Source organism: Thunnus maccoyii, chromosome 22 (genome assembly GCF_910596095.1).
Source record: "Thunnus maccoyii chromosome 22, fThuMac1.1, whole genome shotgun sequence".
Taxonomy (NCBI): domain Eukaryota; kingdom Metazoa; phylum Chordata; class Actinopteri; order Scombriformes; family Scombridae; genus Thunnus; species Thunnus maccoyii.
In genome coordinates, this window is record NC_056554.1 from 2,198,367 (window position 1) to 2,224,119 (window position 25,753).

The 25,753-nt window shown below is 39.6% G+C and overlaps 1 protein-coding gene across 15 annotated transcripts in view; it reads left to right on the forward strand.

Moving 5' to 3' along the window:
• LOC121889142 (PC-esterase domain-containing protein 1A-like) overlaps window positions 1–25,145 on the forward strand; it is a 29,175-nt gene extending 4,030 nt beyond the window's left edge. For 11 of the 15 annotated variants that reach the window (XM_042400859.1, XM_042400862.1, XM_042400858.1 and 8 more), the window contains 9 exons: window positions 839–1,071; window positions 7,499–7,649; window positions 10,062–10,314; window positions 11,130–11,210; window positions 11,374–11,457; window positions 12,697–12,777; window positions 21,678–21,812; window positions 21,930–22,028; window positions 24,629–25,145. In XM_042400859.1, the coding sequence (XP_042256793.1) occupies window positions 839–1,071; window positions 7,499–7,649; window positions 10,062–10,314; window positions 11,130–11,210; window positions 11,374–11,457; window positions 12,697–12,777; window positions 21,678–21,812; window positions 21,930–22,028; window positions 24,629–24,771 (1,260 nt within the window). In that variant the 3' untranslated portion in view covers window positions 24,772–25,145. Of the gene's footprint in view, window positions 1–838; window positions 1,072–7,498; window positions 7,650–10,061; window positions 10,315–11,129; window positions 11,211–11,373; window positions 11,458–12,691; window positions 12,778–17,397; window positions 17,851–21,677; window positions 21,813–21,929; window positions 22,029–24,628 lie in introns of those variants that run through there. The other 4 variants (XM_042400867.1, XM_042400868.1, XM_042400869.1 and 1 more) reach the window with 4 other exon arrangements.
• The last annotated feature ends 608 nt before the right edge of the window (window positions 25,146–25,753 follow it).

Below are 25,753 nucleotides of genomic sequence, written 5' to 3' on the forward strand. Positions count from 1 at the left end.
TGTTTACATCTCTGGACTGGAAGAGTAATTCACCTAGTATTAAGGGAAAGGTACTGTAGAGGTGAAGGTAGAGGAAGTCTGAGTCAACCTTGAAAAATACAACGATAATGAACTTCAAAAAGGTCTTGGTTCATTTGCAGGGCTATTTTGATGGCAAGTGAGTTAATACAGATCCAATCAGCTCATCAGCAAATTGAAATGATTCTGAAACGCTGAAAATATCAGTTTGCCCAACTCTGCAATTATTCATCAATTAATCATCAAAGGATGAAGAAAATAGCACTATATACAGTATCAACATGCAGGTTGATGCCATACACAGTCAATATTTCACCTTGTTTCATGTAGGACATCTGTGATCCAGATTATAGAATATATAAAACATCTGTTTATGAATTTTCAAAAACAATCTATCTGTTCATCAAATATTGAATATTTTAGCCCACCCCTTCTCTTAGTTTATGTTCTCAGCATTTCTTACTAACAGCGGCTCTGTGAACTCATCTGAAGAGGAAATTCTCAGGCAGGAACTTTTAATTCCATTCAAGAGGATTTAAGATGATTTGTGAATACAGCCTGTGGCCTAAAAATGATTCAAATGTAGTAATCTGGAAATCACTCTTTGGTTGAAATGCTCACACTGAGTTGATATTATACAGTATGTAACCTATGATGAGGAGACAGGTAGACATGGCTTCATTTTAAGAGCTCATAAAATGTTGAGAAGCACCAACCTGCTGTTATGTGAACTGTGAAATGAGGCTGTGTTATTGATAAAGAAATGGTGTTTTCCAATGCCGTGATGCTGGTATTGTATGACTCCCTTTCTGCCGTCCAGGGGGAGCTTTCCTTTGAGCGGGACAGCCTGGTGGAAGGAGGTCGTTTGGGTCCCATGACTAATGGCACCGAGTATAGAGAGGTCCGGCAGTACCGCTCTGACCACCACCTGCTGCGTTTCTACTTCCTGACACGCATCTACTCGCCATACGTGGAGAGCATCTTGGAGGACTTTCAGCAAGGACTCAAGCCTGATGTCATCGTCATCAGCTCCTGTGTGTGGGACATCACCAGGTAATTTCATACACTTTCTGTTCTACTGATGAACGCTTCGGTCATCATATCACCTCCATAAGTACAGAACTTCAGTCACATGATAACAGGTGGTTGTATATTAGATCTTAATGTGATAAGTGCTCACTCTTGTTCCATGTACAGTACAGGTTAGCTACAGTATAGGAGATGTCTGTTCCTTTAGTCGCAGTCGTTTTGATAACTGGCGCTTGTATTTATTAAGCGTCTCAGAAACCCTGCCAGGAATTGCACTGAAAGTTAAACTAGGACTAAATCCACTCCTACCTCAGAGTAGGAGTGTTATTTATGAATCTTCCTGCACCTACTCTCAGCAGGAGAAGGACAATTAGGAGAGTGTATCACATGGCTGTTTTGCCACATTCAGAATAACAAAGTAGAAATTATGGTGACATGTAGTTTTCTGACACTTGCGGTTTGGGGTATTAGACATTTGTAAAATTCAAAATATGCTTTTTTTTTAAGTGTAGGCTTTTTAAGCTGTCTAGAATATGCAGAATATGATGCTAAAATAAATAAATAGCTTCAGTGTCATTATGATGCTGAAGCTATTAAGCCGTTTGCATTAGGATTTAAGTAAATACTAACACAAATAATAACAGTAAATGCACTGTATATACACATTAAAACGGTGGGTAATTGACTTTGCTGTGTGAAATTATCCTTGTTTGCCTGTCTAATCACACCGGTTTACAGTCCCTGTACTACCGCTGCATCTGCATGTATTGTGCAGTGTTGCACACACAGCAGCGATGTTGTAAACACTCTGTGGGACACAGCTTTATGAAAACATGGCATTTATCTTCTCTTCAACTGATCAGTTCAGCTTTCAACCACACCTTCTGTTATGTTCCCTACAGGTGGGGAAATTTTCATTTCTGTAAACTCATCCACTGTTGGGAATACGTTTTAACAATATGAACACATCTCTAAAATATTACTTCACCATCAGTAATTATGAATGAATGAATGAATGAACGAAAAACAAAAAAATAAATGGATCCATGATTGCTTGGATGCAGCTCGTTTTTCCATAACTTCATGATGGGTGGAGGAGAATGAATGAATCTGCACATTAACTGATGTGTCATACTCGTGATCAAAGTTTGATCTATTACTGCTGAAATGGGAAAGGTTGTGAAGATTCCTCTATTTGTGGAGGGAAGATGTTCTTTCTTTTTAGAGCTGAAAGGATTAGTTATTGGACAAAAGTTAATTGGTTACTATTTTGATGAATGACTAATTGTTTGCTGTTTTTCAAGAAAAATATCAAACATTTGATAGTTTTAGCTCAAGGATTGTGAGAATTTGACGAAACTGAAAATATTTGGGTAACAGTATGAATATGTCACTCTGGAGCTGTGAACTTTGTGGTGGGATTTTCTTTTTTGTTTAATTTTTCTGACATTTTTTAGACCAAAAAATGATTTCATAAACCAAGAAAAAAAAATCTGCAGATGAATCAGCAATGGAGATAATCGTTAATTAAACTTTTTTTTTAATCCTAGACAAAGTTAGTCAAAACATACATTTTTGCAAAAACCCTATCTTTTAATAAGCTCACTGTAATCACTGAATATTTATCCTCACACAGAGTGTGTGCAGCGGTCTCTGTCTTATTTAATCTAATATGCTTTACTACTTGTCCTTTTAAGCAGAAACAAAATGTGTTGCTGTGAATTTTTGGCCAGTTAGGACTTCTTTCCCACTCTCGAGGAGCTTGACGGATACGACTCTGGTCCAGTATGAAGTTGGTTCTCTTTCTAATGAAGTAATAATCACAAGTCATTTCCCCAGAAATGAAGTTCTGTTCTCCCACCATCAGGCAAATCAGTGTTAAGATACAAAATTATTTAATGGAGTTTGTGTCACATTATCTACTGTACGTGTCTTCTTCTATACTGTGCACTAGCCATTTCCTGTCATCTAATGTAGCTCCAGACAACCTCTTAAAACAGCAGAACACCATGAGCTGCCACTTGTCTGACTGCTGCAGCCTCCACAGAAACTCCCCTCATTTCTGCAGAGTAAAAAAAAAATCTTCTTTACAGTGTCTGTGTTGAAAATGACATTGAGCTCTTGAGAGGTATGTCTCATAAGTTAACTGTGATGAAACAAGATCTTTTCTCTCACTCGCCTGTCTGCCACTGCACATCCTGGTCCTCCAGTCGTTTGTTTGGTGTGAATTTCATTAAAGTTGAGGCTTGTTCGGGCTCAGTCGAAGTGAGAGGGAGATGAGTGTGTGTGTGATTAATTATGTACAGAGACTGAATGGAATCGCTCAAGCAGCTGCTGGAGGGAGAAAAGTCAGCATTTGCTGAGATGGAGAAAGTCAAGAAGCAGCTCCATCCTGTTGTTCTCCTGTCCTAATACAAACCTCTGCTCCAGAAAATTTCCTCTCCTGCCTAAAGGGAGAAAATATTGAACTACATGTCAAGCAGCCAAGCAGAACATCAAAATGTGCAAAGATGTACAATGATAGACTAAAGCTGAACGATGTGAAAGCTCTTTCATTTTATCCGCAGCTCACTGTGATGTACTTCATGCCTCGTTCATGTCATGTTGGATTTACTGTAATTACCAGTTTCTGACTCGTTCATGACAACATGTAAATCATGTCAACATGTAAATCATGTAAATAATACAGAAGTGCGTGATAAACAAAACAAACATGGACGACCCATATTAGTTTGTAGTTTAAGTGCATATTTAATGGATATAGTGCAATATTGAACATGCACAGTATTTTGTGCATCTCTTTGCTCTCATGTCAACATGGGATTCTTCTCCCAGCTCTACATTGCATCCCACATGAATGCAGCATTAGTATAGAGATGTACCTCGAATCCTAGAATTCAGAAACAAATTGAAACGCTCACCTTAATAAAAACTTTAAAGTTGCAGTAATCAATATTTTTATCAACAAGCTCTACTCAACAGCCTGTTTTATCTAATTGTTAAGGGTTTTTTTGCAGTGTCACTGATCCCATCAGCTCTCATCTTGTTCCACTGCCCCCAAGTGGCCAAAAGTCAAAAGCAAATAATCTAGTTTTAACATTTGGAACGCAGCACTGGCTAATATAACTTTGCACACTCTTTAGTTACACTGAAAGTTGGTTTTCTCAAGTCCAACACTCTTGAATACTTTGTATATTTTAGTTGTGATTCTTGGAGATTAAATACTGTCCAGTTACAAACAGATTAGGGTTAATCTGGCAAGCGATATTAATAGAGATATGGTTTGTAACCTCTTACTATACTATCAACACACAAAATCTGAAATGGTGAAGGGAAACGTGGACTTTTCAATTAAATTTCAAAACCCACAGGCCCTAAATAAACAACAAAAGATGTTGTTTCTCAAAGATTTCACATAGACCTATTAGACTTTTCTCACCTGACACCTCTACTGGCAGGATGACATTTTTTGTCAGAGTCTACCAAAATGGTTACAAATCACAATCTACAAAAACAACACATGATCATTGTTATAGGCCCAAGTAATCAGAACAGCAAGGAAAGAGAGCGAGTCACTTGCATGAACTTGATTTTTGAACTTCACTGCTTCTTCTTCTTCTCTGAATTTCTTTTCAAACATGCAATCCTGTTGTCGTCACTGTAGACAACAATAATTTGCTGATCTGCCATTGCTATGGATAAGGGTGGGTCAGGTTTAGGCACAAAAACAACTTGGTAAGGGTTAGAGAAAGATTATGATTTGGATTAAATAACAACTGTTCATCTTGGTGACAAAATAGTGAAAAAAGACATGGTTTAGGGAACAATTGCGGTCTTGGTTAAAAGAAGCAAATGATGAACAGGAAGTGAGCAGCAGTCACCCATATAAAGTCACACGTTTTGTTGACCCACCCATCTACCCTGACCTCCTTCCTTAAGGGGTTCTGTGGCTCTATATTGCCATCTATATATTATGGCTCACTCTTTTTCTTTCAACTAGAGGTCCTTAGTTCTATTTAGGCATTTCAAAAAATTGCTGATGCCGTCGTCTTTTGTTTTTCTTGTTTGGAGAACAGTCTCATCCAAACATACTGACAGGACCGATTTAAAAGTCATAAGTGAAACTTAGTTAACTCATAGACTGGCACTGTGCCATGCATACAGAGGCAGCACTCCATTTTAGCATTCTGATGTGTTGCTTGGCCTCCTTGCAGGTTTTGGAGCACACCCAAAATGTTTTCTAAGTGAATATCTCTGTTGTTAGGAGGTGTGTCATCATAAACAGGACAGTGATTAAAAGCTTAGAGTTCCCCCTCCATTTAAGTGGGTGAATGGAAATTTTTGGTGAAAATGTGCATGCGCGGGCACACACACACACACACCACATTCCTTGCTCCCTTCCATTCTCGCTAAGTCATTAATAAACCTCGCTGTTATGCCTCTTTCCTTCATTGTTTCAACCAAGCGTGCACACTTGGTAGTTCTATTTAAAAAAAACAAAAAAACAACAGCACCAACAATCACTATAACATTACTCATGACACTCTAATATTATAATTATTGGATATGATTTTAATGTTAATCATGAACAAATCATGAAAACTCTTTCATCAGCCAGAACCCTCTTTTTTCTTTTCTACTCTTATTTTTCTGTCCATGTGCATCTTTGCTTATTCAGGGAAAGGCTAAGAGTCAAATTATTCTCCATCCACAGCCACCGGAATGCGCTTTTATTATCCATTTTTTGTGTATTAGTCCTATAATTTCTAGCCAGAGGTTTGTAAAGGGCAGTCTTAGTCTGCCTGCAGCCTTTCACAAAGCAATCACAGATTTTATTTAGAGCATTTATAGTGTGTTTATTGCTGCCTCATGTCTGTTCTGTTCTTTCATTTTAATTGTCTATCAGTGTTATTTTCAATTTATTGCTGGTGACACCAGGAAAAGATTTACTTTTGGTATTTGTGCAGCCAGCCATACCACACTCTGTGTTGGGGTGAGGAATTTGTCAACCCTGTTTATACTGTGGTACTTTTACCATCAACCTCTGGTTGTATCAGGCTATTGTGAGCAATGTTGCAAATGAATGAACAGGACATTTTTAAAGCAATACTTGCTCTATCCTACTGACTTTGGTGAACCCCTGACTTTTCCTCTAGCATCACCATGAGGTTGAACTTTTTTTGGTTCCGACTGAAATATCTTGAAAACTATTAAATAGATTGCCATGAAATTTGGTATAGACATTCACGCTCCCCACAGGATGATTCGTAATAATGGGTGATCTTTTGACTTGTCATCTAGCACCTCCATGATGTCAACACTTCAATTTCTTCAATTTGATTTATTGCCATAATTCCTCTACAAATGACATTTCAATCAGCTGTATTTTGTTTAGTGCTAATTGGCAATATTAGCATCCTAACACATTAAGACATGGTAAACATTATACAGTATCTGCTAAACATCAGCATATTATTGTCATTGTGTTTATGATAATATGCTGACGTTAGCATTTAGTGCTAACCACAGCTATCCCCAAGGACAGCCTCACAGAGCTGCTGGCATGACTGAAGACTATTAGTCTTGTTTATTTACCTGTAGTAGCATGGCATCAAATGGGACTGCACACTAAAACAGTCCTATTTAGAGCCAGACCAATACATAAACATTAGGACTGCATGACTCTGGTCAAAATGAGAATCACAATTTCCTATAGTCTCTTTAATGCTCAGTGGGATGTTCAATTGCTCATGCGACAGGGATTTCCTGCTACAGTCTTCCTGACCTTTCTGTATGTTTGCAGTTTTACTTTTGCCTGCAAAGTATGATACGTGCTTTTGACTTCTGTCATCGTCTTTGAATCTGGTTCCACACAGTAGACTGTACAACTTTTTATGGTACATGCGCTGCATTTTTGTCAGAACTGGAGGTAAATATATTTAGTCTTTCTCATCATCACTGGGTTTCTGCCACTCTTAACACATTTTATGGTTCCTACAAAGCTTTTTCTTTCACTACATGTTACTGTCTCTCACACTTGTTAGATTTGTTTGCATCTATGTCAGTTCCTCTCTTTCTGTGCACACTTGTCATTTGTTAATGCTAGGGAGACAAAACTTAGGGAGACATTAGAATTGTTTGTTTAGATGCAATGGGTCTCCCGCTAATGCAAACTCTGAGATTGCATAGTGGCCTGAATTGAGGTTGCAATCTTTTTTGATAAATTGTGCAGCCCTAATCAGCATAGTCAATATTATCAGCCAAGAGCAGTTTATTGTATGTTGTATGTTTGGATCTATGGCAGACTACATATCTAAGGTCATTGGTCACTTTAAAGTATATAAATACTCTTTAACATCTTATTTTTGCCTTGAAATTTGTAGAAAGAAATTGATTAGAGTCTAAAAATGCCAAACTCTACTTATCCAGTTTTTAATGTCTTGTGTGGCAGGTACGGATTGGAGTGTTTTCAACAGTACAAAGAGAACCTCCACAAGTTCTTTGGCCAGATTAAAACCATTGTTTGCCACGAATGTCTCATCCTGTGGACTCTGGCCATGCCACTTGGCAAGAAGATCAAGGGTGGATTCTTAGTGCCTGAAGTGAGTATCTCTCTGCCAGTGGATCTCCAACCAAACTCTAGACCAGCTGATTTCACTTGCTGGCACACCTTCAACCAGAGGGTAGGGAAAGGAGCAGCTGCATGTTGGAATTGTAGAAACATGAGGGCTGCAGAGACAAAACATACAAAGAGATTGGCTTTTCTAAAGATTCCTAACTTACTGTTTCACATTCTCATATTGGCTTGGACCTTTCAATCGTTATCTGAGACACACATCAGATTGTTTTTGTTGTACTGCCTTACTCTTGAGCATATCATGGTAAATTTCTCTTTGAGAGGTAGAGTTTCTTATCTGTCTAGATAACACTGGACACACAGCCTTGACTGAATTAATGAGTTTGTGTCTGCTGAATCAGAAGTGTTCACCTTTTCTTAAAGTGTCTGTAACATCATTATTTTGTATGCTGACCACATACTTACAAAATATAAACCACAACCTATGTACTCCTCCACAGGAAACCTAAGGGAGGCATATTGTTCACAATAATGCAGGATTCCTTAAAAACAGGTGTGGTTCCAGTGAGTCTCTATGGATCCTGTGCAAAGTTAAAACTGCTTTAGCACCCTTCCTCTATAACAAGCTTAATTTTAGCTAAGATACTTTTAGTCAGTGAACCGTTGGAACCATAGACTGTGTATCAAGATAGACTTAGCAAGGTGTGATGTCACCTGTTGGTTTGTATTGGAGCCAGTTTGAAGCCCAGAGTTACACGTTATGGTCGGTGCCATCTTTTCCATTTGGAGCCAGGACCTTCCAAATAAGGAGTGCGGGGTGTTGCCTTTCATGCTCTGAGAACACGCCTCGCTACCTAGGACCAAAGCTAATGCTAGCTTACCAGGAGTTGTCAATCAGCGCCCACACAGCAGACATCAAAGCTACTCTTCAAATCTTATTAACGGAGCAATAAATTCCAAGGTGACCACCAGCACACTTATTAGAGAGTCCAAATGTAGAGACTGAGACCATAATGATTGACTTAGTATTTCTAGAGAGAAGTTGGCGCTTTTTGAATGGGAGTCAGCTGGATCATCTAGTGGCCATCAGTGGCATTGCACTTTAAGATAATTCCACATTGGCTTCAGTCATGCTAGCACTGTGGCTCTAAGGAAGGCAAGGTCAGTCGATCTGTGCACCACTTTGGTCCAGACTGACATATCTTGGATGGCCTTTCAGTTTGATACAGATATCCATGCTGCCCAGAGGACTTCTACTGACTGCCATCCCCTGACTTTTTGTCTAGTGCTGTCATCAGGTCAAAGTTTCATTGTGTCCAAACACTGTGGTTTATGACTAAATGGAAGAGACTAAAAGTCCCAGCCCTACTCTGACCCTGGCTCTGACCCTATATTTGTACCCTAACCATCTCACTCCCCATGCCTAACCCCAATCAATGGGCCCTCGGGTATCTTTGTCAGACCACAAGGCATACTGGGTAAAGTCTCTCCCATGACAAAATACTTGCAAAACCAATGACATTCCCATCAGCCTCAGCTAGCTGTACAACTTTATGTTTTGTGCTAATTAGCAAATCTCAGCATACAAACACACTGAGATGAGAGATGTGATTGGCTGAGAGTGTATTTATTAATCACCACACCTGCTAATCTTTATTCCACCTAACCCAGCCCTTTTCCACTTTGCACTGCTGCACATTCAGTACACGAACAAAAATATTAGGTGGAGGTGCACACACAGTCCATGCAACCAAGACCTTCTACACTGCGCTGGTCATTGTGCTTGTACAAACAAAATATGGCCCAAAGTGTTTCCAAAATGATCCTCAAGTCAGTTAGTTCACTACACTGGTGGCAAATCCAAATTCAACTTCCAACATTAAGTAGTATTTAAGTATCTTTAAGAAAGCAGGGAGGGCTGCAGAGAAAACTGGACTCATCAGTTGGCTTTGATCTCCTCACCAACTTTGCTCCACCATACATTAAGAAGAACATATTTAGGTTTGATGTTTTATTGCTTCTGGTTTGTCAAAGTCAGTAAATCTTACACTTTGCCTGTTGGCAGTATACAGTGGTTTGTCTTTAACATTCATGGAACAATGTCTCCTAAAGTCATCCAAATGTGAAAATCAAGAAATATTAAACATGTAACAATTCTAACAAAATAATGGCCATGGGCTATAACAGAAGATCTCTGTCTGTCTTGTTTGTTTCTGCCACTCTTGATTACAAGACTCAAGCTCAAAATCTCCATATGAGAATTTTCCCTCAATACTGTGTAATACATATAGTATGTATTATAGAAAGGTAGTAAATGATAACATTGACTTATTGGCCAAAATTATTACCAAACACCGTGTTTAGAACAGCAAATGTATTATAGGTCATGAACTGAGTATGAGTTGAATCACTGATCAGCATTATTGAATTATGACAGATAAGCCACTTGGGTCCCACAGTATGCTATGACATCATTGAGGCTAATTTGTACAGTGGTCGGCTGGCTGATGCCTATGGCTTGGACATCCTTGATCTACACTTCCACTTCCGCCTCAACCTGCAGAACCGCATGCCAGACGGCGTCCACTGGGATGCACTGGCCCACCGACGCATCAGCAGCCTCCTGCTGCAGCACGCTGCTGATGCCTGGGGAGTACAGCTGCCTCACCCCCCCTTCCCTCCAGGACAAGGTCAGTACACACACTGCTGTTAGTCTGACATACCGTGTGCTGACATGTTATCGACCTTTGATTTCATATGGTTCAGTCCAGTGACAGGTTCACGTCTGTTATGACACAGTTTATTGACTCCATATTTACTGTGCTGTACAACTGATCAATACTACAGTGGAAGACCTTTCCCTGACCTGATCCAGATTGATTCTACAAACATACACAACACACATATGCTTTCTTTATGTACTTTCAGTGAATATAATAATGTCACCCTGTGTTTTAATTGAGAGTTTAGTTTAAAAGAAAAATGCCACATTAGTTTCACCCGAGTGACAAAAGGAGATATAAAAAAAGAAAAATAGAAATCTAAAAAGTTCCCAATTGCCACAAAAACATTTTACTTTACATGGTGAAAATAACCAAACTGTGCAAAAAATACACAAACCGAAAATGTTTCAGTCAAGAGAATAATTATCAGCACATCATCAACACAAAATGTGTGGTATTCATGGTAATCAGTAATTCTGGGCAAACTAGTCAGACCTATGAGAACATGCAGGATTTAATATCTTCCTGCTATCACAAGGCAAAATGTCCCAGATAGCTGGAAACCCCATTCTCAACTCTTATGTAGGTTTAATGTGACTCACTAAACATCTGCACTGTTTTTTGGACATAAAAGCAGCAGACATCGTCAGCTACCCATGTTTTAAGGTTTGACCATTACGTGTGTACTGCACTGTATGCTTGAATGATTTGGTGCATGAACTGTAATGTGATGTGATGTGAAACCATGACAGAGGTTTAGTTTATGATGTCTGAATGTTTAGTGTGTCAGGGTTACAGGCGAGACTTTGGACATCACAGTTTCAGACCAGAATGGCCCCATCCAAGACCCCCCCTGGACTCAGGTTTGTACAGTCCAAGTTTCTCTTATTGTCAGTCACTCAGAGGTTATGAAAGATAACAAATACAGTGAATTGAAAAAATAAAAAAGTATATTAAAAACAAATCAGCTCATGGTCACTGGTTGGATATTAAATCTTATTCTTTCATCCATGTTCTTTTTCTCAGGTGCCCTGCAGAGACAGACCCTGGTGCAATATGAGCAGAATCATCTCAGATCACATAACTTTCACTTTGCTCCACCAAACACAGGTAACACTCTCTGCCCTCGCGTTGGTTTTCTGTGTGCATAACTCTTTGTGATGGAAGTACTATCTACCTGAGTCAACACCAAATAAACATCATCTTTTAATTTTAGCATGGCGTGTTTTTAATCATTCAGCATATTCTTTCAGTAATTTTAAAAGTCACCATGTGTAAAATTTGAAATTGTCCAACTTAGTCACCCTCCAGTGGTAGTCTGCACCTCTATCTGTTCAATAAAGGCAAAATATACCTCACAGTAAAAAATACAACAAACTTAATATCTATAAAATGAGTCTGTTCTGATTGAGCTGAGCTTACTTACCATGCTGTAGAAATGTGCAAAAATCTACAGTTCTTCACTGACCATTAAAGAGGAGGAAAATAGAGTAAAATATGCAACTTGAAATCAGATAGTTTAAACTTACCTCTGCCCTTATAGTTATACTATAAGATTCACTGAAATTTGATTAAACAAACTATCATGCCCATTGTCAAGGTATGGTATGTTGTGAGGAAGTATCTTGAAAAACATTGGTCACTATCACAATATAGTCCAATATGTGATAATCAGTTCTTTGTATCAGATAGAGCAGATGCTACATTTAAAGTATGGGGATCAAAAGGAGAAAAACCTAGATTGATATTTACTTAACACAGATAACATGGTGTTGATGATGAGGAATTTAGGTGTAATTTTGACATAGGCTGGAAACACTTGTTCGAATATACCCAACACAGGACAAATGACTTTAGAGTAAACCAAAATAAAAGACTCATGGCACTCCTCTGAAAAAAGACAAGCAAACCAAGTATTAAACAGTGGGCTAGGCAGATGTTATTAAGTCATTCATTAGAAAAGCTTATGTATTAAAATGAAAACGGTATATGTTTGAAAACGTTTGGGACTTTTATTGCTTTTTTCAAGTGTATGGCCTTGATAGATAATCAAGAAGAGGAAGAATGAATGCTCCTTGGTGTAATTATGCTAAGTTAATTAATACAATATTATTTTATAATTTATTTTCAATTTACATGTGTTGTATAAAGGATTATAGATGTATGAAAAGATACAGTTTTATATCTTTTTTTGGTTTTAAATATATCAATGTGTGCTTTTGTTTATACAGCTTTTTCCAGAATCATGTGTGTACACAAGGCCATGAATAATGAATATATATTGTTTAAAAAGTTGCAACTTCAACCTAAAGATTGCTCATTTTTCCATGTATGTGTATGGAAGAGCAGCAAACATCAGACCCCTGCTGGCGCCAACACAGCATGCCAATCACCACCACCCTGCACAGACTGATGGTCACCACTATAGAGGTAAAGCTCCAGTCCATCTGCCTGCAGTGGAATTACTGTTACTGGGCACACTTATGCTATTCCCACCTTACTTTATTTTTCTCTCTAAAACTTTGGACTCTGGCACATACACATGAGATGTGCTGATGTGTTCAGATTTGTGATATTATGCATAATAAAAGCTGATAATGCAGTGGATTAGGGCACTTCATTACAAACCACTTGCCTATGTTAAAAAAAAAATGGAATTGTGTCCTCATTCGTTGAGCTAACTAGATAAACAAGGCAAGGATGTCCAGTCTCACCAATAATTTTTATGTTGGCATTGGAACCCCTGGCATGTGCTATTAGAACTAACCAACAAATAAGTGGTATTAATATATATGAGTATGATTTTAAAATAAATATATATGCAGATGATATATCATTAACTCTTTTAAATCCAGCAATCTCAGTGCGACACTTATTTAAGCTCATAAATGAGTTTAGCAGTCTTTCAGGATATAAAGTAAATTGGAACAAGAGCGAACCGACTCTGCTCAACTGCATGACTTTTCCAGCCCATGTTGCCATAACTCAGATAGTTTGGAAGTAAGAGGGACTGAAATATCTTGGTATTATAATATTGAGAAGACATTCGAGATAAATGGTCCTAAATTGATTAAAACTATCAGAGAACAGGTGGGGAACACTTCCGCTATCCTTTTGGGGCAGAGCAGAGATAATTAAAATGAATGTTTTCCCCAAACTGTCTTTTATGATATCTTCAATTCCACTTAGCTTTTTATAAAGTTTCTTTGGGGGAATAAAAAACAAGAATTTGTTTTAATAAACTGACAAAGCATAGAAATAAAGGAGGATTAGGGATACTGGAAATACACTCACTGGTCACTTTATTAGGTCCACCTGTTCAACTGCTTGTTAGCGCAAATATCTAATCAGCCAATCACGTGCCAGCAACTCAATGCATTTAGGCATGTAGCCATGGTTAAGATGATCTGCTGAAGTTCAAACAAAACATCAGAATGGGGAAGAAAGGTGATTTAAGTGACCTTGAATGTGGCAGACGGGCTGTTTTAAGTATTTCAGAAACGGCTGATCTACTCGGATTTTCATGCACAACAATCTCTAGGGTTTACAGAGAATGGTCCGAAAAAGAGAAAATATCCAGTGAGCGGCAGTTCTCTTGGCAAAAATGCCTTGTTGATGACAGGTCAGAGGAGAATGGCCATACCAATTCAATAGAAAGGCAGCAGTAACTCAAATAACCACTCGTTACAGTCGAGGTATACAGAAGAGCATCTCTGAACACACAACACATCGAACCTTGAAGCAGATGGACTACAGCAGTAGAAGACCACACTGGGTGCCACTGCTGTCAACTAAGAAGAGGAAACTGAGGCTACAATTGGCACAGGCTCATGAAAATTGAACAACAGAAGATTGGAAAAACAGTGATGTCTGATGAGTCTTGATTTCTGTTGCGATATTCAGATGGTAGGGTTAGAATTTGGCGTAAACAACATGAAAGCATGGATCCATCCTGCCTTGTATCGATGGTTCAGGCTGTTGGTGTAATGGTGTAGAGGATATTTGCTTGACACACTTTGGGCCCCTTGAGCATTGTTTAAACGCCACAGCCTACCTGACTAATGTTACTGACCATGTCCATCCCTTTATGACTACAGTGTACCCATCTTCTAATGGCTACTTGTCACAAAGCTCAAATCATCTCAAACTGGTTTCTTGAACATGACAATAGCACTGTACTCAAATGGCCTCTACAGTCACCAGATCTCAATCTAATAGAGCACCTTTTAGATGTGGTGGACCGGGAGATTGGCGTCATGGATGTGCAGCTGACAAAACTGCACCATGCCATCATGTCAAAATAGACCAAAATTTCTGAGGAATGTTTCCAGCACTTTGTTGAATCTATGTCATGAGGAATTAAGGCAGTTCTGAAGGCAAAAGGGGGTCCAACCTGGCACTAGCAAGGTGTACCTAATAAAGTGGCTGGTGAGTGTCTATACATACTGTTTGGCCTTTAATGGCAAATACCCCATGCTTTGGGCCTATCACCAACAGTGTGAGGTCAGCAGTTGGATGTGGCTGAAACAGAAAATTGTTGGTGAGAGTAAAAAACAAGTATCCCTTTCTTCTTTGTGGTATTGTACAAAGGTCAATACACACATTAAGAACCCAATTATTAATTTTTCATGTGAAACAGCAAAAATAATCCAAAGAAATGTGCAATCAATGGATTAGTTTTGCCTTCATGTCCATTATGGGAGAACCCATTATTCACTGCTGGAGGGAAGACTCTTATTAATAAGAAATGGGAAAGCCACAATGTTAAGAATCTAGGCCAAATTGTAAAGTGGCAGAGAATAATGACATTCAATGAGCTTAAAGCAAATTTCAACTATAATGATTTGTGTTTTCTGCAGTATCTACAGCTGAAATTTATAGTACAGAAACTCATATGTCAAGGTACCATACTGGCCTCAGATAAAGACACAGATAACAAATTGAAAGAGATTGTAGCAAATAGAGGCACAGTATCTAAACTTCACAGACTTTTATCTCTCTCCCCCTGTCGTGGCATGGATAAAGTCAAATCACAATGGGAATGTGATCTGGGAAAACACCTTCCTATAGAACAATGGGACTCTATAATGTGACATACAAGTTACTTATCAAAATGTGTCAGACATAAACTTATACAGATGAAGATATATACTGAATATATATATAACTCCATAGAAGCTGAACAAAAATTCCTAATGTGTCGGACCTATGTTGGCATGGATGTGGAGAGAGAATCTCTAATACATATGTTATGGCACTGCACAAAGATAAGACAATTTAGGGTAGGAGTACAAAAAATGTTATGTTCAATATTAAATGTGGATGTATCACTAAGCCCAGAAGTGTGTTTGCTGGGAGTTAAACTGGATGGATTGAAATCTGCAGTAACACAACGCCTGATAATATTGGCTTTCCTTTCTGTGAAAAGAAATTGAAAGTAAGGGAATCAAACTGTTTGAATCACTGGCTAAAGGACTTCATAAAACTGATAAAGATGGAACGTGCAGCCTCAGCCCTGCAGAGGCTTTATAGAGACAATGGCTTAGATGGACCATGGACACTTATAAAAGACTATATAAGTAAGAGACATTTAAGTTAAGAAGTTATATAAAGTCAGTACAATGAAAGAAATCTGAAATATCTCAACAACTATTGGATGGATTGCCATGAAGTTTTGAACACACATTCCTGGTCCCCAGAGGATGAATCCCACGTTTGTCATCATCTAGCTCCACCAATCAATCAATCAATGAAGATCACCATGATTGGCAAAATAGGTAGAGGTGCACTCAAGGGCACAAGACTAGAGGGCTGCGTTCAGACTGGTTTTAGCCTTTAGCTTGCCTTCATAACTTATCATCATCATCATCATCACTTAACAACCTTACTTTTCATGGTTTGTCCGGATTCAGTGCTGCTTCTTTATTTACCTCCACATATTCAGTGTGGTCCTGATGACTTGTGCTGCAGCATTAATAGCTTTCTGCTTTTACTTGCTGACACTTGTACCCTGTTGTTATGAGGGTAGGAAGCTTCTAAAGCTACACTAGACCACAGTGGGACACCAACACTGAAACTTAGGATGAGGTGCTTATAAGAGCTTATGGATTCAGAGCTTGGAATCACAGCTCGGATGCATACAAGTTCAGCCAGGTCACAGCTGGAAGGGAATCACCACAGAATCGGTCATTTGTCATGAAAAGCCTGATAATATGGCATTTTATTTTCATTTTAGTGCCTGATGTTGGCCTTTATCGTTTCTCCCTCAGAGTCAAGAAATCAATACCTAAAATCTGTCCATATTGGTCCCTGTCTCTAATTCAGATCTGAAAGGGATTTATGAGCCTATGAGGATGTCCTCAGCTATCCTTTATCTAATGATTAAGAACCACTGCCTCAAAATACACCCTTCTCCTAGGACAAAAAGGAGGCGGAAGCATGAAATGGAATCAGTGTGAACAGGCAGATAAACCCCAGTGAAGTCTGGACAAGCACCGTTTCACCTCATTACACCAGGTTTGAGCATGACAGTCAGCAGGCTGCCTCTGTGAACTTACCATTTCTTCAACAAAACCCACTGAGGCATGCTTTGCATACTTCTACTTTAGTTTGACTTAGCTCTGTGGAGCCCAAGCTGAAGCTCGGGATGGAGTGAACACTGGCAGTCTGTGATGTTTGTACCAAAGAAAACCAAAAAGAGAGAGAGGCACAAGATCAAATGTTAGTGAGTCCACGTTTTCAGGATGACTGACTAAGCTTTGTAATTCTTCTTTTACTCTTCAATACCCAATGAAAAAACATATTTTCTTCTTTATTGTGTCATATGTCCTCTTGTAACAGGATGTGGGAGGCGTAACACAGTTGGGATCATTAAAAGGGTTGGAATGTCACAGACAGGAAGACAGTTTGCAAAGATTGTTCGTTTTTGTGATAGCTTTGTTGGTTGTTGAAAAAGATTTATGGCTTCAGCTCCTCCACTGTAAGGTCACAATTGAAGATACACATTGAACAACTGATTTCCTTTTACTAGCCCATTTTCAACTTTTCCAGGGGCCCTGGAACCATTTCAGGAACTCAGCAGCCTGGCCTGGAGGACTAGAAGAACCAGGATTTAAGCTTGGGTCCAAATTGGTGCTTTGCAAGACAACGATAGCAAAGCTTCAGTCACATAAGCATGAAGTTGTGCTGCTTTTTTTGCGAGTGTGGGCATGAGAGAATCATAAATTAAGTCCATGTTTAGACAGACAGCAGCACTGTGTGGAAAAACACAGCCCCCCTCATGCATTTGAATGAAGCCACTGCATTTTCTCCAGCAAAGAAACGCTCAGCATTCAGCTCATCTTCTTGGATCCTATTTCATCATCTCACTGGTACCTGAAACAACACCCCTCTACCAATGCAACCTCTCACAAAACAATTTGATAGTGAAACTAACCTCTTTTGAGAGATGTCACTGTGTTCACAGCTCTAAGTAATAAAGCCGGTGATTACAGTATCAACATGTGTGAGTGTCAACTCATGTCTGCCACTACTCTCACATGGCATTCTCTTGTCACTGCAGCATACGGTATATCCAACGTCACATGGCTGACTGACTTACCAAAAAAAATACACAATGTAATAAATCCAAATTTATGTTTCCTAACAAAATGATAAAATTACCTAATTGCTATATGTAACACTAATCCAAAGATGCTGAAGTAAAATAACTATCTTATTTATCAAAGCAATGATATATCGCTTCTGTCTATTTGTCACTCATCAGCTGATTGGTACCATTGGCATCCCATAACAGCAGGAAATGGGCGAGTACCTCATTCGTCCCAAAGATGGTGGAATTTGCATATTTTCCCATTGCAAATCTTCTCCACCCAGTGTGTTCATAGAGTCAAGGGACACTGGGTGGAGGCTAAAGGCCAGAGTTTAGGAGGCACTTTAGGGCCCAGCAACACAGCTTCCCGGGGAGTTAAGAGTCCCCATTTTATTGGTCCTTGACGTGTAGTTTTGTCACTCCCTGTGTGTGAAGTATCCAGCTTGTCAGTGAAGATGAGAGGCCTTACTCTGTTGCAGCCTCTCTTTGATTGATGCTAATAAAACGGCTGATTTGGTTTATATAAAGATTCCTGCCTTGAATGTCTCCAGATGGCTTTCAACACAGCAATTCGATTACATGTGTACATAATTTTTACATTATTGTTCAATGAAGCTTGACTACGACTCAACACATTTTCATTACCTCCAAACATTTGTGAGATAGGAATTCAATATTTTTTAAACACAAGGCATTTTTGTCAAGCCTATGGTAGAGAACAGTGCTGCTACCTATAATATCCCCACAAGCCATGTCTGATGTTTTCCCACAGGCATTTTATTCTTTTTATAGCTTCACTTGGCAATCGGTCATGTTTGCCCACTCAGCAGGCTCCATTGATTGCATCAGTACAGTAATCACCCATCATTCACAGAAAAGCCTCCACCTGTTGGTCATTTCACAATAGTTAGTAAAAAGGCTTTTGAAATTCAATTCAATTTTTTTGTCATCACACAATGTGCAGGCACATATGCAACAAAAGTAGGGCTGCGGCTTCACCAAAACAGTGTGGTGGGTAGCTCATAGAGACATACATGGCATAAAATACACACAGTTATATACATGTAGTAAGGGGAGTGTGTGTGTGTGGTTCAGGGGGGCTCAGCTTGGAGGGGGCCTGGGGTGTGTGTGAGTGAGTGAGTAGAGTTCGGTAGGTGGCCAGGTTCAGTTGGGTAACATACTACCAGGCTGTTTCTGAGCCTGGTAGTACAGGCTTGGAGGCTCCACAGGGTGAGGGTGGGATCTCTGCTGATGCTGAGACCTCTGTGCAGTCAGTGTTTATGATAAATGTCTTTAATGGCTGGGAGCAGGGTACCAGTGATATGCTGGGTTGCCTTGACAACCTTCTGCAGGGCTTTCTCGTAGCTGATGTGCAGTTACCATACCAGACTGAGATTCCGCTGGTCAGGATGCTCTCAGTGCTGCAGTGGAAGTTTGAAAGTATTTTGAATGATAGGTGGGCGCTCCTCAGCCTCCTCAGGAAATACAGACATTGTTGGGCCTTCTTCACAAGGGAGCGGGTATTAGGTGTCCAAGAGAGCTCCGCGTTGATGTGGACTCAAACAAATTTAAAGTTGACACACGCTCTACTTCAGGCCCGCTGATATATATGGGAGAGTGGCTGTAGCTTTTGGACCTCCTGAAGTCCACAATTAGCTCCGTTGTCTTCTGCACACTGCGGATGTAATTGTTGGAGGGGCAACATGATGTGAGGTGCAGTTGTTAGTGACTTGGCCTGCAACTGTGGTGTTGTCTGCAAACTTTATTTTTGAGTTTGAGCTGTGAATTGGCAGGCAGTTATGGGTAAAGATGGAATAGAGGAGGGGGCTTAGAACACAGCCTTGAGGGGTTCCTGTGCTGAGGTTCAGGGTGGAGGAGGTGTGGTTACCTAACATACCACATTGAGGTCTGTTGGTCAGGAAGTCCAGGGTCCAGTTACAGAGGGAGGGGTTAATGCCAAGGGACAGAAGTTTGGTGGTTAGCTTCAATGGTGTTAAAAGCAGAGCTGTAATTTACGAACAGCATCAAGATGTATAGGTTTTTATGTTCGAGGTGGGTAAGGGCAGAGTGCAGGACAGTGGCAATGGCGTCCTCCGTAGAGCTTTTGGGAGGGTTGGCAAACTGATGTGGGTCAAGTGTTTGGGGGATAGTGTCTTTGATGTGGACCAGGACTAGTCTCTCAAAGCACTTCATGGCGCTGGGGATGAGTACTATGCGTTGGTAGTCAGTCAGACATGTGGTTGATGATTTCTTGGGGACAGGGATGATGGAGGTGGCCTTGATTCTTGAAGCATCTGGGGACCATGGACTGGGACAGTGAGGGCTTAAATATTATAGTGAAGACCTCAGCCAGCTGTTTGGAGCATTCCCAGAGGACCCATCCAGGTACGCCATCTGGGTCAGCAGCCTTCTGTGTGCTTACTCTGCGTAGTGATCCTCTGACCTCAGCAATGGTCAGAGGGAGCATCTGGTCTCCTGGAGGGGTGGGGGTTTTGGTGGCTGGGTCAGTATTGTCTTTGTCGAAGCAGACATAGAAAAGATTTAGTTTGTCTGGGAGGGAGGCATTGTGGACAGTGGAACAGGTGTTGGAGCTTTTTTAAATCATGATAGACTGAATGACTTGCCACATATGCCAGGGATCGGAGTTGTTGTGGAAGTGGTCCTCTATTCGTAGAGTGTAGTTTTGTTTGGCCATTCTGATGCTCTTTTTGAGGTTAGCTCTGGCTGTGCTGTAGGCCTCGCAGTTTCCGGACATGATCGCTGCATCATGAGCTTTCAGCAGCTGCTGGACCTCACTGGTCAACCAGGGTTTCTGGTTTTGAAAGGTTCAGATTGAAGAATTCCTTGTCCACATACTGGGTTTTAAGCTAGCATGTCTGTGTTTTATCATAGCAAGAAAGAGGTAGAAATATAGAACACAAATATGGGTGTTTTCTTTGATGTGTGATTGACAGTCATTAGTCTAATTGTAATGATGAGAGAATGCTGACATGCCGACTTCAGTGTTGTACAGTTCATGGACTATTGTACATTAAATTTTCACCCTAAAACTTTGACAGAGCTTATTCCAGGTGCGCAGAAAAAAGATATTTGTGTATGGCACAAATTTTAGCAGAACTGGACACAACATAAAGCTGCTAAACAAGAGGTAAAACAGGAGCTAATGCAGTCTTTGGCTTTGTTGCCCCCAATTTTATTTGCATCTTATGCAAATTCCCTTGCATACCTGTCATCTGGACCTCTGTGAGAACAGTCTGAATTAACTGATTATTGATAGCTTTAAAAAATGTTTTCTGTAACTTTAAATACTTAACACAGTACTAAAAAAATAAAATAAATACCAGAAAGTAGATGCTGCTTACTAATTGCTTATTTCAGTCTCCACTATGATGATGGGATGGGAATCTTCAGATTGAATGGTGGTGTTAACAGAATACACGTAGTCTTTCGTGTGTACAAGTCTTCAGTCACAACTGTATATTTTGTCACTTTATTCACAAAACTTTATCCAGTCAAGACCTCTAAATAGGTTTTTTACTGCAGCCCTTCCATATCATCTACTTGTAGTTGTTCAGGTTTGTTTGTTATTTTCCCCAAATTCCCCAAGATGCTCCTTTGAAACTGAAATAATGTTGAAGAAGAAAGGTAAAAGCACATATTTAGGCATACGTGTTGTCAATCATGGCAAGCAGGTCACTGATCAGTGATCAGATTTTTTCTGTGCTTCTGTGTGTTCTAGCTCTCCACTTCCACTGTCAGCAGAACACTGCTGGTTTTGGGATCAGTGACTTTCACTCTCCACCCCCCGTGCACCCTCATCCTCCTCCATGTCGAAGTTTCCCTGCTGCAGGAGACTGGACTCACTCTAGACAGTGTAGGTCCAGCACGCAGTCAGCAACACTTTGTCCACATGTAGTGAAAGAGAGAGTTGTGGTCAGCATAGCAGTGTTGTGATGTCTCTTGTTTCCTTCTCTTCCTCTGTTCCTGACAGATTATAACCCTTTGCCCCCCACCAACCTGTGGCGGGGTCAGCAAGTTCATCATCAGACCAGAGCCATCTGCTCACAGACATACTCCAGGTTCAGTGCAGGTATGATGCTCCCTCTGTTTTTGGTTAGTATCAGCTATCTTTTTTTTTAAACAAGAGATGAAGCAGAGACCTTCTCCTGTTCATCTACTGATTGAAAGCATCAATTTGCTTTGTACTGATTAACTAAACTCCCTTCACAGGGACCAAAAATATTTCCCAAGGGATTAATTAAAATTTATTCTGACAGTCAACATTTACATTGTTAACAAAGAAAAGGAAAAAAGTCAGATGAAAAATTCCATGGTGAAAAGCCCAATATAAAAGCACCAACTAAGTTTGCCAAAAAGCCCTTCCTAAGGGAAATTAATGAAGCACCTGTGAAATATGCAAATACAGTTTATATACCAAAACTCAAGTCTTCAGTATTCTTATTCAGTGTTCTTATCTGGCTTAACTGTACCCTGTAATTTCTCAGTTTTCATTCCTTTTACTTTCAGACTTAGTCACTACATGTCTTATATTGTTATTTTTAGAATACTGTGCGTTGGGCTACTCAGCTGTTTGTCATTTATGATCCAAAAGTGTCAAAAAAAATTCTCTGGTTCCAGCTTCTGAAAAGTGAGTGTCTGCTGCTTTTAATCTCTGTTTATAAATTGAATATCTTTAGGTTGAATTAAAAAAAAGGAATTTGAAGACATTTTACTGACTAAGCTAGTTATAAATTCATCAAAAACAATATCATCATTAGTTGCAGCCCTACCTGCTTCTATCCTTCACCTGTAGACAGCAGTAGCATCAGCGGCTAAGCCTGGAAGAGAAGCTCAGCATGGACAGAAGCCATTTCTGAATCCGCTGCAGACATAACACAGCTTGTTTAAACACAAGCTTACTTTGAGTTAGTTTACTCTATGAATCTACTTTTATTAGGAGAATGAGCACCAGACATGTGTTGGCTCCCAACTGTTTGTGTTCTTTCTTTGTTTCTGTTTCAATGGCACAGATTGTTTGGCCTTGACATTCAAATGAACTTGGCAGCAACCATACACAAATAGAAAGTGAGCCCTTTCTTTGCTTTTCTTTGCACAGCCTTGTTCAAAAGAAAAACAGTCCTGAACTTACACCCTGAAAAATTCTTCTAGCTCCAATATTAGTTCAAAGTTGAACTCACACTTGTGCCTGTATCTCTTGAACCAAATTATTGTACATAATAACAAACATTTATCCAAGGTTTCTTAGATCAAGATCAAGGCTTAACAAATATTCTGATCAGTTTTTTAGATGAATAAAGGCCCTCTGCAGAGTTTCTGCCAGTATTCCTGGCACTATGGAGTGTTTTTAAGAGTGGTTCCCCATTTTGTCAGTATTGTGTTTATGTAGACCTTTACGCACATACACAAGGACATGTGGGTGACAGGATACACAGTCCTGCAGATGGTGTTGCACCATTCCATGGTACATTTGATGGTGGTAATGTGACAAGAAATGTTGCAATTTGTCAACAAAGGCAAGGAAGAAGACTGTTAGCAAGCAAACATGGATGTTAACAAAGTAGATTTTGTGTCTGCAAGTGTTCTATGAGGAAGGAAATGCACTCAGCATGCTTGTTAGACCTCCAGGATACACACAGTGTGTTTTGGTGAGAAAAACAGAATGTAAACACAGCTCCTTCAATTTCACTGTGAGTTTGTGTGCTCAAAAGACATTTTTAACTATTTCGCCATTAAAATTGAATTGGGCCACCTTTATAATGGCGTCATGAAGACTTATTAAGAGCATTATGGTACCTAAAAGTGTTTGGCTTGAATTAATTTGGCTAAATTGTGCACAGCCCTGAGCACCAATGGATTGGGTAGAGTTTGAAAATAAGCAGGCATGCCTGACTGGGCTCTTCATACATGACAAGTGATTTGCATTAGACATTTTGATAATGTAGTAAAGCTATACTAATCAACTTTACAATGGATCAAATATATAATGTAAATGATGTTGCATCAAGTAACAAATCCACAGAGAATTATAACCAACTCTGCAGTTCCCCTCAGCTCTGTAGTGCCTTTTAGCCTCTTTTAGCTCATTGTTTTTGGTTTTACATCCCACAAACTGCCACTATCAATCTCATTACCGGCAGCAACAGACAACTGTTATTAGTGAGAAACACACTGTACACTACTGGCCCAGCAACAAAGTTAGCATCTAGCTTATGGAGCATTTAGCTACTAAAGAGACATATTTTTCTCAGGAGTTGGTGGAGACCAAAACAGAGCTAAAAGGAGAGTGAATATTGAACTTAAAGTAATCAGTGGACATAAACACAACTCCAAATGAATGCTAATGTTGCTCTGTGTATGCTAGATGTGTAAATAGGCAACTGTTTGCTAACATGTTGTTGTGTCTTCAGCTTGTTCCACTGCCCCCTAGTGGCCAAACAATAAACTAATACAGCTTTAAAATCCAAGAATTTGTGTACAACAAATAATTGATTCCAGATAGTTATCTGAGAGATGCACCACCTTATATACATTATCTTTTTGGATGCAATAAAATAACACATTTTGATTTGGTACCATTCTTACCGCAACTTTCTCTCAAAGGATCAGTGGGGGTTGTCAAAAAGAAAGAAAAAAGGCAACTGCCTGAGTTTTGTTGTCTTTTCTGTCCAGGTGGAGGTTTCCGTTTTTGTCCTCCATTTCAAGCAGATGATCGCTGTGTGAGGATGAGGAGGTGGAGGCCTCATGTCAGGGCTCACCCCTACTCCCCCCACCTTCCACTGGTGGGACCCAGACACCATGCATATAGATGGTGAGCTGCAGAAGCAGAAACACATTACAGCAGGGACACAGAGACTCTGGATTTAACGTCAACTGGATGATTTCCAAAAAAAATAATGATTCACAGGCAATGAGTCACTGCTGATGTTCAAGAAACTTGTTAGGAAGTAAAACAGATGAGGGAAAGGATGTTAAGAGAATTTGAAGTCACCGGCTGTTTCTGGCTGTTGATGAGATTAGCAATTAGGGGTGGTTGGAAGCATAGTGACGCATACTATACCTGCAGTAAAATACACTCATCAGTATTCCTACATGCTCCAAATCCAGCCTCATTTAGATTTTAGGTGATGAAATTGTTGCTTTATGTTTTTTGACACAAAAATGGTGATAATAAAATAATTTTCTATGCCTCCTGTCTGTGTTCAGTTACAGTGAAAAGACATTGTGCAGTGGTTCCTTACATACAGTCATACAGTCTTATCTTCACTTTATCACTCACAACTTTGTCCTATCTTATCATATGTACAGAGGGGTTCATGTCTACCAAATCTAATCCAGTGCTCTCCTCACTAATGCCTTGATCTCTAGCCTCAGGCAGTCGGCCACCCAGAGGTACACTGTGTACAGTCAGCTTTTGACCTGGAAACTCTGACAATAGGCAGATGGTCATATCAGAGCTTTTCGAATTTTCTTGTCAAATCAGTCTTTAGTGTTTGCTTATTCGCAATTTGACATATTTTAATGAACAGTGGTGACTAGTGCAAAGGTTGGTTCTCTACAACCTGAATTTGAATGAGGAACACAAGTAAAAACAATGTGAGTGCTAAGTGTTTTTTATATTACTGTTTATTTTTTCTTCATTAAACCTTAACTAGTGCGATGCGCGTTCAAAACGTGTCTGTTCCGAATGGGCCGATTGCTTATTATTTCTCAAGAACTGCACGTTTGTATCAATTGAAAATGTGTCAGTTAAAATGATAAGATTTAATTAATAAATTAAATGGTTTAAGTCCAGAC